Below are 13,820 nucleotides of genomic sequence, written 5' to 3'. Positions count from 1 at the left end.
TGTATGCACAGCACTTGGCAGTAAAATAGGAAAGTATTTTCAAACTCGGTGGTATTTGGTCTTCTRGAGTTTCCGTATGTAAATAATAAACTTTTCATCAGAGAGGAAGAGGCAAAGTGAGAGGTTTCACTCTCGCCAACGTSTGTCCAYAAATAAGCACGATGKGTTTCTATGGGCTTATTTTGGATCTAAGCTTGTCGCCTTCCTTCACGACTTTCGGACAACCAACTCCCATTGTTAGGGCGGAGACATGAGCATCTCGTCATTATATACAGATATCTGTTTTACCCTGCTTTCCCCGGCCATGTCTAGATGGGATACAGATTTTGTCAAACTGACGTACAGATTTTTGCATTTTAGCTAACCCCAACTATTTTCCTAACCTTAATCTAATGACCCTAACGTGCTACTTTAATTCTCATAACCTGCTGCGTAAATTCACCTAAACTCTACTACGAAAATTCCATTTGACAAAAGTTGTATCCCTTCTAGACATAACCGCTTTTACCCGACCCTCACAGATAATTCTGAAAAGCGTCCATGTAGCTAGCTACAGACAGGTAATACATTTTCTGCATATATATTTTTCTAAACATATGAGCTTTATAATATTGCCATTTGATACGTTGGGTGTGTAGCTAACATTAACCATAAAAGCCATCTAGAACTAATTATCTACACTAGCTAGCTACGTTAACGTTAGCTAACGTTATAGTTAGTTTAGGGCAATTCCACGTACACTTAACATTTTAATTGAACTAATATCATCAAAATCAATAAATCAAAGTACGTTTTTGGGCTCATTCAGTAGTTTTTACCTGAATGTAGTATCCTGTTGAATTTAAAAAATAATTTATATTGCTTAAACATGCATTAAATGATACTGTTGCTGCTTCCTGTTGTCATGGCTTTATGATATGGCCGAGTAACTGTTTTTTAAATTCATAATCAATATGCTGAAACAAGTCGTGATATTTTTAAGACCAATACATAAGTTATTCGAACACACGTTTTCAGATTACTTGTGTTTTTCTGAATTTGTATTTTAGAAACTGCATACATTTACATTTAAGTCATTTAGCAGACGCTCTTATCCAGAGCGACTTACAAATTGGATACGCACCAATATTTACCAAATGGTCACTCAATTCTGGAATTGATTAGCTTGTTCTACTGTATAATTAATAGCGCGCCCAAATTAATCACTCACGATATTGAAATTAATGGAACTGGGACAATAACAGCAGCGACATGTACCGTTTGCGCTCTTCTAACAGACAACCCTCAATGAACTTGTGTATACTATATACACTACATGTGGACACCCCTTCAAATTAATGGATTTGGCTATTTCAGCTGTTGCTAGTTGTATAAAATCGAGCACACAGCCATGCAATCTCCATCGACAAACATTGGCTGCAGAATGGCCCTCCTGAAGAGCTCAGTGACTTTCATTGTGGCACCGTCATAGGATGCCACCTTTTCAACAAGTCAGTATATCACATTTCTGCCCTGCTAGATCTACCCGGGCAACTGTAAGTGCTGTGGAAACGTCTAAGAGCAACAACGGCTCAGCCGTGTAGTGGTAGGACACAAGCTCAGAACGGGACTGCCGAGTGCTGAAGTGTGTAGTGAGTAAAAATCATCTGTCCTCGGTTGCAACACTCACTACCGAGTTCCAAACTGCCCCTGGAAGCAATGTCAGCAAAATAACTGTTCATCAGGAGCTTCATGAAATGGGTTTGCATGGCCGAGTAGCCGCACAGAAGCATAAGATCACCATGCGCAATGCCAAGCGTCGGCTGTAGTGGTGTAAAGCTTGCCACCATTGGACTCTGGAGCAGTGGAAATGCGTTCTCTGGAGTGATAAATCACGCTTCACCATCTGGCAGTCTGACGGACAAATCTGGGTTTGGTGAATGCCAGAAGAACGCTACCTGCCCCAATGCCTAGTGCTAACTGTAAAGTTTGGTGGAGGAGGAATAATGGTCTGGGGGCTGTTTTTCATGGTTTGGGCTAGACCRCGTTGGATCCAGTAAAGGGAAATCTTAACGCTACAGTAAACAATGAAATTCTAGAATGTTCTGTGTTTCCAACTTTGTGGCAACAGTTTGGGGAAAGCCCTTTCCTGTTTCAGCATGACAATGCCCCCCGTGCAAAAGCGATCTCCGTACAGAAATGGTTTGTCGAGATCAGTGTGGAAGAACATGACTGGCCTGCACAGAGCCCTGACCACAACCCAATCGAATGCCTTTGGGATGAATTGGAACGCCAACCGCGAGCCAGGCCTGACGCCCAACATCAATGCCCGACCTCACTAATGCTCTTGTGGCTGAATGGAAGCAAGTTCCCAAAGCAATGTTCCAACATCTAGTGGAAAGCCTTCCCAGAAGAGTGGAGGCTGTTATAGCAGCAAAGGGGGGACCAACTCCATATTAATGCGCATGATTTTGGAATAAGATAATTGAGGATCAGGTGTCCACATACTTGTAGTGTATGTCTCTCTATAGATGGCAACCAGTCATAGCCAGGAGCCATGTTTCCATCCACAGTTTTTATGTGAGTAGACTCATACCATATAAAAAATCATTGGCCATTCCAATACCTTGACTTTGTTGTCCTTAAGCCATTTTGCCACAACTTTGGAAGTATGCTTGGGATCATAGTCCATTTGGAAGACCCATTTGCGACCAAGCTTTAACTTCCTGACTGATGTCTTGATGTTGCTTCAATATAGCCACATAATTTTCCTTTCCTCATGATGCCATCTATATTGTGAAGTGCACCAGTCCCTCCTGCAGCAAAGCACCCCACAACATGATGCTGCCACCCTCGTGCTTCACGGTTGGGATGGTGTTCTTCGGCTTGCAAGCATCCCTCCTTTTCCCTCCAAACATAACGATGGTCATTATGGCCAAACAGTTCTATTTTTGTTTCATCAGACCAGAGAACATTTCTCCAAAAAGTACAATCTTTGTCCCCATGTGCAGTTGCAAACCGTAGTCTGGCTTTTTTATGGCGGTTTTGGAGCAGTGGCTTCTTCCTTGCTGAGTAGTAGCCTTTCAGGTTATGTCGATATAGGACTCATTTTACTGTGGATATAAATACTTTTGTACCTGTTTCCTCCAGCATCTTCACAAGGTCCTTTGCTGTTGTTTTGGGATTGATTTGCACTTTTCACACCAAAGTACATTCATCTCTAGGAGACAGAACACGTCTCCTTTCTGAGCGGTATGATGGCTGCGTGGGTCCATGGTGTTTATACTTGCGTAGTATTGTTTGTACAGATGAACGTGGTACCTTCAGGCGTTTGGATATTGCTCCCAAGGATGAAAAAGACTTGTTGAAGTCTACAATTTTTTTTCTGAGGTCTTGGCTGATTTCTTTTGATTTTCCCATGATGTCAAGCAAAGAGGCACTGAATTTGAAGGTAGGCCTTGAAATACATCCACAGGTACACCTCCAATTGACTCAAATTATGTCAATTAGCCTATCAGAAGCTTCTAAAGCCATGACATAATTTTCTGGAATTTCCCAAGCTGTTTAACGGCACAGTCAACTTAATGTATGTAAACGTCTGACCCACTGGAATTGTGATACAGTGAATTATAAGTGAAATAATCTGTCTGTAAACAATTGTTGGAAAAATTACTTGTGTAATGCTCAAAGTAGATGTCCTAACCGACTTGCCAAAACTATAGTTAACAAGAAATTTGTAGAGTCGTTGAAAAACGAGTTTTAATGACTCCAACCTAAGTGTATGTAAACTTCCGACTTCAACTGTGTATGTATGTGTGTATATATATACATACATACATACATACATACACAGTTGAAGCTATTTATCAACATCTCAAAAATTATTTGGGTTTCTAAATAACAACAGGGTTGGCTTTCATTTGAATGCTAGTCTATCCCTCAAATCCATAAATTCATTTGAGGCCGGAGATGGTAGGAGCACCCAATGTTTTTCTAGCCACGTGGTCAGAAAATGACAGCTGCGTTCTAAGCAATGATTTATATATACATTTCCAGTCAAAYGTTTGGACACGACCACTCATTCAAGAGTTTTTCTATATTTGTACTATTTTCTACATTGTAGAATAATAGTGAAGACATCAAAACTATGAAATAACACATGGGGAATAATGTAGTAACCAAAAAGTGTTAAGCAAATCAAAATCTATTTTATATTTGAGATTCTTCAAAGTAGCCACCCTTTGCCTTGATGACAGCTTTTCACACTCTTGGCATATAAAATATATTTTGATTTAACACTTTTTTTTGGTTACTACATGATTCCATGTGRTATTTCATAGTTTTGATGTCTTCACTARTWTTCATTTTATTCACACTGCCCTTGACTTTSAATGAGGAATCAACTCTTTTGCCAGTTCACTCAACCTATTTGGTGGGCCGAGTCCTCTTTGCATTCACAATGCTATGTATAGCTTTGAAGATTTTACAAAAACACATTGACTTAAACTTAACTTGCAATTCATTTGTTTTGTTTGATGTACGTTTCAAGTGAAAAATCTGAGTCTCATCATCATTCCGTTACTATGGAATTGCCCTTTAGCTAACATCAACATTGGTGCCGTTGTTGCCTTTTATTTTGGCTTTGTTGTTAAGCCTTTTGATCTAACTCAACATTTGGGTGGTTTATTTTGTTATTGACAGGTCACGAGTCTGATCATCATCTGCTGAAAATTGGATCCAATGGAACAATATGTGAGATATGGAAACATTGGTCAGTCAGAAGAGCTTTTTGTAGGTTGAGCCAAATTTGATCCATTCTTCAAAATGAGAAACAATTGAATTATACAATATCTAAAATAATCAGCTACATGTTTTATTGATATATGGTTTATTCTAACACCAAACGTGGTCTATTCTAGGATCAATCATTGCATTGGAGTGAGGTTAAAGAGGAGGCTGAAGAATGTCAGATTTCAGCTGTGCCATTAGGAGTTGAAACGTCACAGGTTTTTAAAAAAGAGGACACCGATGGACAAGATCCTTCCTTTGAAACAGTTTCAGACGTCCATGGAGTCGCAGAGCAAGAGCGTGGACCTAAAGGCAAGGTAAGTAGCTCCTCAACACTGTGCAAGCACCGTTGCAAAGCCAGGAGTTATACCCTATAAAAGTCCCGCATGCTTCCTGGTGCAAGTCTTATAGTGTTTTTGAACTGTTTTTGAAGCTTTTATCACCAAATACATGGCGTCAATCGAATGTGTTTATAAAGCCCTTTTTACATTAGCCGATGTATAGATATACATACAATTATATTTGTAAATTAATTTACCTTTACCCAATGCCTTTTATGAAGGTTTTCGATTACTGAAAAAAGAATGCAAGGCATCAGAAGTAAAATAATCCAGGAATACGAATATAATTGTACATGCATGTATATCTTTAATGCRTGGAGTCTCATCATCATTCCGTTACTATGGATTTGCCCTTTAGCTAACATCAACATTTCATGAATTTTATGATATAAGCTTGATACTGAATAAATGATGTTTTCTCTGTGCAAGGTGCTGCCTTCACCAGTCCCAGTCAAAGAGGAGTCTGAAGAATGCTCCCTTCTGCCAGTAGATGAAGAGGAGGTTACCTTAATTACAGTGAAGGAAGAAGAGAATGAAGATGGGTTGAAGTCAGAAGATGAGAATATTGTGAAAGTATCAGTGCCTTGGGAGCCGTTGGAAACATCACCATCATACTCGGATACAGATGATACAGAGGACAGTGAGATGGAAGGTGATAATGTGCAGGTGAGTTTAAGCATTTAATAACAGTGAAATAGACACTTTGAGATGTTTTGTATGGTCAAACTGAAAGTTTTTTTGTTCCACTAGTTGTTCTGAACATTCTTTACCCTACCTATTATAAGCTGTGTACACCAAACCACAAAACTAACCTTCAACCTTCATGTTTTCTGACACTATGTGACTGCATTTGGAGTGTGCTACTGACATACAAGAAGTAGGCTATAGGTGTCGCGAAAATGTCTAAACTTAAACCAGATCTGAACTCGAGAACCAACTTCTCTCATTGAAAACAGCATATGTGACATCGAGATTAGTCAGGAACATTTATTCCATTGCCAAAATTGACAAAAAATTGCCAGTAGGTACATTTTGGTCATGAAGTCAGTATCTTCCAATACTGAGTTTTGTGAGATTTGAGTACAAGAGTTCGTCATGACTTACTTGAGGGTTGGGTTTTGATTTCAACAATGCTCACTAACATGGGATAAAGAGCTGCGGTGATTGCGCTCTATCCAATTGCACGGCAGAGCACACAGACTCTAGCTATTTTGTCATTAACTTGTCCTGTTGAAATTTAGAAAGTTCACATAGAAAATTCCATTGAACTGTCTTGTGTCGATTAAAAACAGCTGGACATAATGAAATCACATCAACAACAAAAAAATAAAGTTTTGCAAAAGCCTAGTGTCGAATAAAAATGAAGCGGTTAAAGTGTTTCCATTATCCATTTAGGCAAAGAAATTGTRGACAGCCTGTGTGCCCTCCCACCTATCTGTTTCATGTCTCAGGTTGCGAGCAAAAGCCAGAATGGATAGAATGTGAGAATTTACTCATATTTGCCATATTCTAATAATTCTCATGAGCCAACGTATCGCTACGGTCTGTTCCATGGTGAGACTTGCACTCCTGTAGATCTGAAATGATACTTGGATGGTGGAACATGCATTAAGCAAACAAGAAAACAAAGTTGAAGCAATTTAGGCATTCATGAAAGTCAAGGCAATCTTTATCCTGCAATGAAGCATTGTTTTTATAGTTGAAATATACATATACAGTTGAAATCGYAAGTTTACATACACTTAGGTTGGAGTCATTAAAACTTGTTTTTCAACCACTCCACAAATTTCTTGTTAACAAACTATAGTTTTGGCAAGTCGGTTAYGACATCTACTTTGTGCATGACACAAGTAATTTTTCCAACAATTGTTTACAGACAGATTATTTCACTTATAACTTACTGTATCACAATTCCAGTGGGTCAGAAGTTTACATACACTAAGTTGACTGTGCCTTTAAACAGCTTGGAAAATTCCAGAAAATTATGTCATGCATTTAAAAGCTTCTGATAGGGTAATTGACATCATTTGAGTCAATTGGAGGTGTACCTGTGGATGTATTTCAAGGCATACCTTCCAACTCAGTGCCTCTTTGCTTGACATCATGGGAAAATCAAAAGACATCAGCCAAGACCTCAGAAAAAAATTGTAGACCTCTACAAGTCTGGTTCCTCCTTGGGAGCAATATCCAAATGCCTGAAGGTACCACGTTCATCTGTACAAACAATACTATGGACCCATGCAGCSGTCATACCGCTCAGGAAGGAGACGCGTTCTGTCTCCTAGAGATGAACGTACTTTGGTGCGAAAAGTYCAAATCAATCCCAGAACAGCAGCAAACGACCTTGTGAAGATGCTGGAGGAAACAGGTACAAAAGTATTTATATTCACAGTAAAACGAGTCCTATATCGACACAACCTGAAAGGCCACTCGGCAAGGAAGAAGCCACTGCTTCAAAACCGCCATTAAAAAGCCAGACTACGGTTTGCAACTGCACATGGGGACAAAGATTGTACTTTTTGGAGAAATGTCCTCTGGMCTGATGAAACAAAAATAGAACTGTTTGGCCATAATGACCATCGTTATGTTTGGAGGAAAAAGGAGAGAGGCTTGCAAGCCGAAGAACACCATCCCAACCGTGAAGCACGGGGGTGGCAGCATCATGTTGTGGGGGTGCTTTGCTGCAGGAGGAACTGGTGCACTTCACAAAATAGATGGCATCATGAGGAAAGGGAAAATTATGTGGATATATTGAAGCAACATCTCAAGACATCAGTCAGGAAGTTAAAGCTTGGTCCAAATGGACAATGACCCCAAGCATACTTRCAAAGTTGTGGCAAAATGGCTTAACAAAGTCAAGGTATTGGAGTGGACATCACAAACCCCTGACCTCAATCCCATAGAAAAGTTGTGGGCAGAACTGAAAAAGTGTGTGTGAGCAAGGAGGCTTACAAACCTGACTCTGTTACACCAGCTCTGTCAGGAGGACTGGGCCAAAATTCACCCAACTTATTGAGGGAAGGTTGTGGAAGGCTACCCGAAACGTTTGACCCAAGATAAACAATTTAAAAGAAATGCTTCCAAATACTAATTGAGTGTATGTAAACCTCTGACCCCCTGGGAATGTGATGAAATAAATAAAAGCTGAAATAAATAATTCTCTACTATTGTTCTAACATTTCACATTTTTTAAATTAAGTGATGGTCCTAACTGACCTAAGACAGGTCATTTTTACTAGGATTAAATGTCAGGAATTGTGAAAAACTCAGTTTAAATGTTTTTGGCTAAGGTGTATGTAAACTTCCGACTTCAACTGTAGAAAGGAGTAGGAATTTAGATTTAAATGTGGAGTGGAGTGGAGCTTTATAGTTATGTCAAGTGATGACATCACYTGCACCATCAAAACTATTCGGCAAGCGTTTATTCGAAAAACACTGTTTCCATCATCATTTGTTGTGATAAAGAAAATTCACCCCTGTCGAATGGAGAAATGTCGCTCTTTAGAGCTTTTTTTTGCTGCAACATTTCTTTTGTCAAATTAACCTGGTTCAATAGAAACCTGCCTAGTGAGACAGACCTGTCCAGCAGCGCAGCAGATTGGCTCGGAATTTGTTTTCATAAGGCAACACGTAGCACGTTTTTGTACTTAAGATATACTGCACCAAACACCTTAGCTAGATGTAAAATTGGGCCACTAAAACCTCCTCGGTAAAAATTGATTCCAGATTTCTTGAGTTATCTTAGATTCATTCTGACTGTTTTGAGGAAGTGGTACTAGCTTTGTTCCTATGGTGTCTCATGGGGGACAAACATCAGTAACCGCCACATTGAACCACACCCCCAAGACTGAAATTTTGTTTTTCTTCATGAGCAACAGAAAAACGTGGAATCGCTCCGTTCAGTCGCTTGTTAAGCCTATAGCTTCATAATAAAGTTAAMATTTCACAAACACAAAGCATAGCTTTCTTGAGCAGATACTAGCTTGAGTGCTGGGGCTAGTTAGTATTTAGCCAATTGTTGAAGTTAACTGACTTTCGGACTCAACTGAATTCACCCTCATCTCTGCTTCAAAGGACTGTGAAAACGATGAGCATGACATTTCAGTAGGATTGAAGATTGAAGATTGCAGCAGGACATCATTGGATCAAGGGACTGCACCAGGTACAGATGAGAAAGCGAATAATGTTGATATTAGTGTGTAACATAAGTGGGGTGGATTGCAGTTATTGTGTAAAGATATGATTGCGTRACATTAGCTCATTAGCTACGGCTCTTTAATGAAATAGACCTAAAATTTATTTTGTTTTTCTCTTTCCTTTAGGTGACTCTAAAGGTGTGTCCTCCTTCTATCCATGCCCCCAATGTGCGCTCGGCTTCACCATAGAGCGCTTTTTCCATGGGCACCTCAAGAGGGACCACCCTGAAGAGTACATTGCAATGTTGAAGTCTGGGAAAATCATAGCAAAAAAAGAAAACAGTGTACAGCTGACCCCAGCCACCTGCCCGCAATGTGGCAAAAGCTTCTACAATAAATATGTKATGCAAACGCATCAGAGGACTCACACAGGGGAGAAACCCTATCATTGTGTAGACTGTGGGAAGAGCTATGTCTGCGCTGAATCACTTAAAACACACAGAAGGACTCACACTGGGGAGAGACCATATAAATGCTTTGAGTGTGGGAAAGGATTTGGAGAACGATCCCAACGGATTAGACATGAAATGATCCACACAGGAAGACCATATAAATGCTCTCAGTGTGACAAATGTTTTTGCTTTTCCAGAGACTTTAAGAGACATCAGTTGACACATAAGAAGACCCACACTGGACATAGACCCTATAATGTCCACAGGTGTAAGAAGTCCTCTGGCCAGCTAGAAGCTCTCAAAGCACACCAGAAAACACACAAAGGAGAAAAGCCTTTTCAATGKTCTGTGTGACAATTGTTTTGGATTTTTCAGAGACCATACCATACATCAGTTGACACATACAGGGGAGAAATCGTTCACACAGCACCTAATGTCCTATAAACACCAGCCTGAGAGGCTTGAAGGAAGTCACAATATCATCTGCTACAGAATCGCAAAGTGTCACAGATGTGTGCCCTCGACTCAGTCTGGTGTCAAACTTTAACCATAACATTCAACACTGGCAGACATTTGATATTGGTAGTTAAACAGGTCAAAAGTATGAACATCTTTACTTAGTTCCAACAGATAATTGTAGACTAATAAGGGAAATGTCTTCCCACACATACAATCATGCTTATTACATACCAATTAATATAATCAGTAAATCAAATACTGGAAAATAATGTATCAATTAATTTTCCCTTTACAGTCCCCCTTTGGTCAAACAGACATAAAACATACGTGTCGCGCCCTATGACCACAGATGCCTTAATGCATATAGATTACTACARATTTCAGTGTGTAGACCCCCACAATCAACCTGCCATTTAAACAACAACAACATTGTTTGCAATCCCAAATCAATTACAGGCAGGCTTCTTCCAATTGTTTACAGTTCAGACTCACAACAGCACAAATGAAATGTATGACTATTAGAGATGGGATTTGATGATGATGTCCCGATGTCAATGTCCAGGAGATTGTATTTAACCAACCAGACAAGCTTTCACCACCATCACCTGCTGCACATTCTGCCTCGTCAGATTCTCCCACACACCAGTAGCATGATAGAAGTTTCGATTAGATCTCCCCATGCCAGCTCCACGTGCTTAGTCTCAGGACACATGCATCGATAGCTCAGATGCTGTACACAGGTTGCTTCACTCAGGCTAGTAGTTGAGAGACAGGGCAGTTGTGGATGCGGTTTTTCAGCTGGTTAGGGAGGCGGGGGTCTTGCACTGATCTGGTCAAATTAATCGGATGCATATAGGTACCCWCTGGGGGCTGTATGGCCATCACCTCGAAAAAATTATCAGATTAATTAGACCATTACAAATACATATTACCACAAGTACATTCTTGACACAATAATCTTTAACAAGATACACATGATTAGTCATCAACACGTGTCTCCGTTCTTGATTAAACACAGGCATAGTTATACTCTGTCTCACAACAAAATTATCTACCATTCCCACTGGAACTGTCAGATCCCCCATTGATTTTATTTTTTTCCCTGGTTTTGAACGAGGTTAAACCCCTTTTCATTAGATATGTAGATATGGTTCTGTGTGGCTCAGTTGGTAGAGCATGGCGCTTGCAAAGCCAGGGTTGTGGGTTTGTTTCACACTGGGAATCGCTACGAAAAAAATATGAAAATGTATGCACTCAGCACTGTACGTCACTCTGGATAKGCGCATCTGCTAGATGACTAAAATGTGAATGTAAATGTAATATCATATTTGTATATCTCCTTCAGGATAAACAAATACAGCATATATTACATTTTAAGTACACAGTGCTGAGCTGTCTGTATATTTTTTATTCTACTTTTATTTTACCAGGCAGGTCAATTAAGCCAAACAAAAAGTCATATTAGTTATAATTTCTATTTCATTTGTCCACCTAAAAGTAAAACATTCCATACTCCAGGATTATCCAATAAGTGTCTCAAATTACACATACTCCTATTTTCATTTACTCTAACCCGGAGCCCCAAGTGTGGCTCCCAACAGGTTTTTAAAAATGAAACACTTTTGTTCACAGGGAGGACAGCACCCTTTACTTTCTCATTATTGGAAGGCATAGTTTATATTTTAGTCTAAAGTTTTACTGTAGATATGTATTACCAATCTCCGTTGGATATTCTTTATTTGCTATATTATAAATGTCTGTTATTTTTTGATTCATATGTAACTATAAAATACATCAGCCATATATCAATGTTCAACTAATTAAAAACGTAACTATCACTTGAACTACTCCTTACAGCTTTTCAAAACCAATCACAGTCATGCAATTTGTCAGGCAGCTCAAGGGCTTCAATACTCTTGTCTTTTTGAGCGACATTTTTWTTWWTTTATTGTCCTGTCAGAGAAATTTCACATATCAACACGGCTGCCTTCTCAGCCTAATCTTATATTTCGACCAAAAGCTCCAGCCATTCGCACGGCTGGCCCTTCACAAACCACCATCTTTTCTCCATGTTTTTGTAACTTTGTTCTACCATGACAAAAGAAGCAGACATCAAATATTGGAGGGTGAAAGGCAATTCACAAATATAGAACCATAGTTCCAAAAGTAGACCAGTGGCAACCCATCATTCAGGGCATGTGGGGTAGAGCCTACCTGTTTAGCAAAAAATAAATACGATTATATATATATATATTTTTTGTTGTTGCCGGTTTTGCATGTTATTTTGGCATTAATACGTGTCACATATCAGTTGTAAAAGAACAACATTGAGTTAATAAAGCTGCGTACAAACATGGTCTCTTTTTTGCTTTCTTGAGTAAGGCAGCTCCAAAATGCAGGTGTTTCAGCCTAGCTCAGTGCTTTCGGTGGTGGGGCAGCCAGCGGAAAATACAGAGAGTAGGGGTTGGTAATGTTCTCTACTTGTGCTGTGATTGGCTCAGTGTTCTGTCACTCATGGGGACACTACGTCACCACAAAATCTACAGGGAGAGCTCGGAAATTCAAGCCCCTTGGGTTCTGCCATAGATTTACATTAGAAGTCCCCATCCAAGAAGTTTGGCCACAGATAAAATGACGTCAAAGCACGTTATATCTACCGAAGCTTTGATTGGATTGATCATGTTAACATCATACTTTCAAAATCTTAGCTAGCAAGCTAGACAAGCAGTCATCTTCATGATTCAAGTTGAAAATCTACTGGAAAATCCTTGTCATATGAAGAGAAATTATAGATAAAACGTATTGGTGCTCATCGGCCATAAACATTACACAACAAGTTGGAAATCGCAAATTCAACAATGATTGGTTTGGAAGGAATCAGTGGCTAACTGCAAGCGTTGCAAAGCAGTATCAAAAAGGAGACCGGGGGTTGCTAAACCCTGGTCCCTGACAGCGAAACTCACAGAATTCACAATTGTGACCATCAGTCTTCAGATTAGAGACAGAACCCAGCAGATTGCACCTCCTAGAGATGTAAACGGCTTGTTGAAGTGAAGTAATCACAATTCTACCTTAAACGGGCCGGTGCTCCCCCCTTGTCTGGTTTCACAGAACCAGATCGAGTGGTCACGCCGCCCCCAGGGCTTCTCAACCTTAGTCACTAAAATGAACCAACAACGTGACACTGAACACAGGCTCTTTATGGCTGACTTTTTAAAACTAATCTGAACAAGATTTCACTACCCTGCTACACAAAATACACACAGTAACACTTTTTTTTTGGTATAGCAGTATCACAAAGGAMATCAGCCAGTGGTTGCTAATCGCTGGTCCCGGAGAGCTCTAACAATTGTGTGGTCAGTAAACCGATTGGTTACTTTTCCAACAGGCCAACACCGCCAAGGCAGATGTCACTCGAGTTTTAAAGATGTAGTTTTGCAGCTCCACCGCACAAACCACACACAGCTGATTTGGTTTTCCACTCTGCTGACCTTGTACTTACACAATTCCTGACTTTGTTCAGACTGCCACGGTACAGAAAGGCCATTGGTGTCTGATACTGGTATACATTTTTAACCAAGTCGACTACAACAAGACCAATATTAAAGACCAATATTATTACTTGATGATACAACGAGGCTCTTTATACCGGAATTTACATACTT

The 13,820-nt window shown here is 39.8% G+C and overlaps 1 protein-coding gene across 1 annotated transcript; it reads left to right on the top strand.

Moving 5' to 3' along the window:
• Positions 1-123: 123 nt before the first annotated feature.
• Positions 124-12,501, top strand: LOC111972243 (zinc finger and SCAN domain-containing protein 2). The gene is made up of 6 exons (XM_023999184.2): positions 124-560; positions 4,681-4,770; positions 4,899-5,084; positions 5,538-5,774; positions 9,183-9,270; positions 9,431-12,501. The coding sequence occupies exons 2-6, from the start codon at positions 4,720-4,722 to the stop codon at positions 10,048-10,050; spliced, it is 1,182 nt and encodes a 393-aa protein (XP_023854952.1). The 5' UTR covers positions 124-560; positions 4,681-4,719; the 3' UTR covers positions 10,051-12,501.
• The last annotated feature ends 1,319 nt before the right edge of the window (positions 12,502-13,820 follow it).

The sequence above is a fragment of the Salvelinus sp. IW2-2015 genome, linkage group LG13, assembly GCF_002910315.2.
Source record: "Salvelinus sp. IW2-2015 linkage group LG13, ASM291031v2, whole genome shotgun sequence".
NCBI lineage: Eukaryota > Metazoa > Chordata > Actinopteri > Salmoniformes > Salmonidae > Salvelinus > Salvelinus sp. IW2-2015.
The sequence above is the reverse complement of the archived record's forward strand: the minus strand, read 5'-3'. Positions and strand labels throughout refer to the sequence as shown.